The 4064-nt window shown below is 35.0% G+C and overlaps 1 protein-coding gene across 1 annotated transcript; it reads left to right on the forward strand.

Moving 5' to 3' along the window:
• The first annotated feature begins 1486 nt into the window (after positions 1-1486).
• On the forward strand, positions 1487-1960 carry LOC148764321 (uncharacterized). The gene has a single exon (XM_088803579.1). The coding sequence runs from the start codon at positions 1487-1489 to the stop codon at positions 1958-1960; it is 474 nt and encodes a 157-aa protein (XP_088659705.1).
• The last annotated feature ends 2104 nt before the right edge of the window (positions 1961-4064 follow it).

Here is a 4064-nt window from a genome sequence, read left to right on the forward strand (position 1 = left end):
GGTGCGGCCCAAAGTATGTCCCACACACTTATACGTTTTGTTTGATAATTCCATGTCACCATGTTTACACTGGAAACACATGCTAGAAAGAACCAGCACATCTGATCTTATTTTTACGGTTAAATATTTAAATAAGTTCTCAAATTATAAAAAAAAAATTAATTTTTATTTTTTATTACATTTAAATAAGCTTCTAAATTCTTATTTTGAGTTAAATAAATCATTCTCCTTAACTATTGACTAACTTCTATTAGTCAATTGTACAGTCAGTAATTTTTTATATCACGTCATTTGCCACGTAACATGTTGTCATATTATCTTAATGACGTTAATGCCACATGGTAGATGATGTGGCATAAAAAAATTGCTAGCTAAGAATTGGGTTTTTTCCTTTTAACCCATCCAAATGTTTAAAAATTATTGGTTAGGGATTTGAAAAAAAGAAAAAAACCTAGTTGCTTCAAATTGATTACTATTATTTCTTAATTAATTACATCTTTTTAATTGAAACCATCCTTCCTAAAAGAAAAATTAATCCAACTTTTTCAATTAGATTGAAGTCATTGTTACTTTACTAAAAGTTGGAGTAGAGAAATCCGAGAATATCCATAAATGATTGTGACATGAGGACGTTTACAAGAGTTGAGAGGCACAAGTTTTACACCTAAGATGGACAATCGTAATTAGCATTTTCTTTGCTTCTCATATCTTACAAATCTATGATTGCCCCACTCTTTCTCTACAAAAGTTTTCCATTTTCTTGTTATTACCCAAAAATCACTTTCAAAATTCCCAAATACAACAATTTTAATTTCACTATCTTTTTCTCAAAATCTTTTCTGAGTATTCTCGAATTTCTATACACTAACTTAAAATAAAGCAACAATGACTTTGTTGACTGTTTGGTAGAGATCTTTTAGGAGTAACTTTATGAATTATTCTATTTTTATGTCTGATTATTAGGACTTAATATTTTGCTTTCTATATTTATGGTAACTTCATGCTTTAGGGCTGTTTTAGGGTTAACATGGATGTATATATATATAGGCTGCTGTAAATAAATTTTTTATGACAGAGAATAAATAAAAAACTCTTTTGTTTTTCCTTTCAACATGGTATCAGAGCTTTTGCCGACTAAAGAAGTCATATTTTTTATCGCTCAACAGTAGGGGAATCTTGTCTGCTACTCTTGACAGCCACCAGAAGCCTTGCTTGACTGGTGTTTCAAATCATGGCTAATGGGAAGAAAACAACTACTGAAAATAAGGTTGGTTTGATCAGTGAGAATCTTTCATTAAAAATTAGTCCCGTAAAGCTAGATGGAACTAATTATCTTGCGTGGTCAAGATCTTGTCTCTTGTTCATCCAAGCTAGAGGTCTGAAAGGATATGTTACTGGAGATAAACAAAAGCCAGACGTCACCAATCCCACCTACAACTAGTGGGAATCTGAAAACTCTCTGGTTATATCATGGCTCATTAATTCCATGCAACCTCAAATTGCTCGAGGTTATCTGTTGCTGAATATTGCATCTAAGATTTGGAACGCAGCTTCTCAAATCTATTCTCAAGTGGGCAATGATGCACAGATTTATGAATTGCGGAATAAAGTGCATGAGACGAAACAAGGTGAGATGACTATTGCTCAATACTTTGCTGAATTGAGTGGTTTATGGCAGGAACTCGACTATTACCAAGATTTCCAAGCAACATGTTCTGAAGATGCAGCCAAATTCCAAAAATTAGTGGAAAAAGAACACCTCTATGATTTTCTTGCTGGTTTAAATATGGAATATGATCAAATACGGGTTCAAGTACTTGGTAAGGATTCTTTGAGGCAAACCTATTCATATGTGCAGCAAGAAGAAAGTCGAAGAAGTGCCATGATACACACAGTTTTAGTAGACAAGGCAAGGTTAATTGTAAATTCCTTTCGTGAACAGCTGAAAGTCAGTAACTAAGGTCCATCAGACAAGGATCATTTACATTGTGATTATTGTGAAAAGCCAAGGCATGCTAAGGAGACTTGTTGGAAGCTGAATGGTCGACCAACTAGGGGTCATGGAGGTAAATGGATGGGCTCAACAAGACCACAAGCAAACCTATCTGAAGCAGCAGAAATACCTAGAAAGATAACTAATGCTGGGAGTCTTTCCAATGAAGAAGTATAAACCCTAAGGCGTCTTTTGTCTTAGCTTGATTCTCAATCAACCACAGCTGTTTCCTCCAATTTTGTCAAAACAGGTATTGCTTTTCTTGCCAATCTTGATACTCATAATGATTCATGGATTATAGATTTTGGAGCAAACAAACATATGACAGGCTCTTTCAATAAATTCTCAACTTATTCTCCGTGTTTAGACAATGATAAAGTCCGTATAGCAGATGGATCTTTAGCACCTATATCTAGATCAGGTTCTGTTAAATGCACTCCCACCATTAATCTATCTTCAGTTCTTCATGTTCCTAGTTTTCCTATTAACCTTTTATCTGTTAGTTCAATTACAAAAGCACTTAATTGTAAAATTGAATTCTTTCTAACTCATTGTGTTTTTCAAGACTTGAAAACAGGGGAACGATTAGCTTTGGTAGATTGCAAGATGGCTTGTATCTACTACATGAAGGTTGCAGTATCTTGGTTATTGGTATAACTTGAGCCTTGTTAGGAGATTCTATGAATGTTAATCAAGAAATAATCCAATGGCATAGACGATTAGGACACCCATCTTTTTCTGTTTTAGAAAAATTATATCCTAGTTTGTTTAAACAATGCAAGTTGGATTTATTATTTTGTGACGCTTGTGAATTTGCTAAACACAGCAGACATACTTATCCTTCAACTAATAATAAGAGTTCAGTTCCTTTTATGACTATTCATTCTGATGTATGGGGACCTAGTCGAGCAGTTTCTCTATCCGGTTACAGATGGTTTGTTACCTTTATCGATTGTTGTACTAGATTAACTTGGGTTTATTTGATGAAAGCAAAGAATGAGGTTTTTTCTTGTTTTCAACTATTTCACAAAATGATTTGTACACAATTTGATGCCAAGGTTAAGGTTCTGAGAACTGACAATGGTACAGAATACATGGATGGTGTGTTTAGGGCATATCTAGATTCCAATGGAATATTACACCAAACTAGCTGTGTGGACACTAGTGCATAAAATGGAGTGTCTGAACGAAAGAACATGCATCTATTAGAAATAGCTCTATCTTTCATGTTTACTATGAACGTTCCAAAGGTTTATTGGGGTGATGCAGTACTTTCAGCCGCATACCTTATTAACAGAATGCCCCTAAAAACACTTAATTTTAGGAGTCCTTTAGAAGTTCTACAAGGTAGTAATTCATATATTGTTCCTTCAAAAATTTTTGGATGTGTATGTTTTGTTCACAAGAGGAACGTAGGTAAGTTAGAACCTAGGGCCCTTAAATGTGTGTTTGTTAGCTACTCTACAACTCAAAAGGGATATAAGTGTTATCATCCACCCTTGAGAAAGTACTTTGTAAGTATGGATGTTACCTTTAGGGAGTTTGAGCCTTATTTTCATACACCTCAGTCACCTCTTCAGGGGGAGAATAAGGAGGAAGAGGTGGAGGTGATAGCACCTGCCCCTATACAGTTTTCTAGTGAAAATCCTAGTGATGACAAGGAACAGCCTAAAACTGGGAGATTAGATAGGCCAGATTTGAAAACTTACACACGACGGGACAAGACAGATACAACCATCGAGCATGCTATACCTGGTCAAGCGCCATCTCTGAGTTTAGTCCCTGAAAATACATGTGATGAGTCTTCTTTACCTTTTGATTACCCTAATTCTAATCCCATTGCTAATGATCTTAACGTTCCTATTGCTATCAGAAAAGGAGTCAGAGCTTATACTAAACATCCTATTTCTAACTTTGTTTCCTACGATTCTTTGTCTCCTTCCTATAGAGCCTTTGTACTGTCTGTTTCCTCCATTTCTATTCCATAGGGTTGGCAAGAAGCATATTACGATCCAAAATGGAAAGAGACAATGGTTAAAAAGATGAAGGCTTTGGCAAAAAATGAGACTTG

Source organism: Theobroma cacao, chromosome 2 (assembly GCF_053813885.1).
Source record: "Theobroma cacao isolate CCN51 chromosome 2, ASM5381388v1, whole genome shotgun sequence".
NCBI classification, from domain to species: domain Eukaryota; kingdom Viridiplantae; phylum Streptophyta; class Magnoliopsida; order Malvales; family Malvaceae; genus Theobroma; species Theobroma cacao.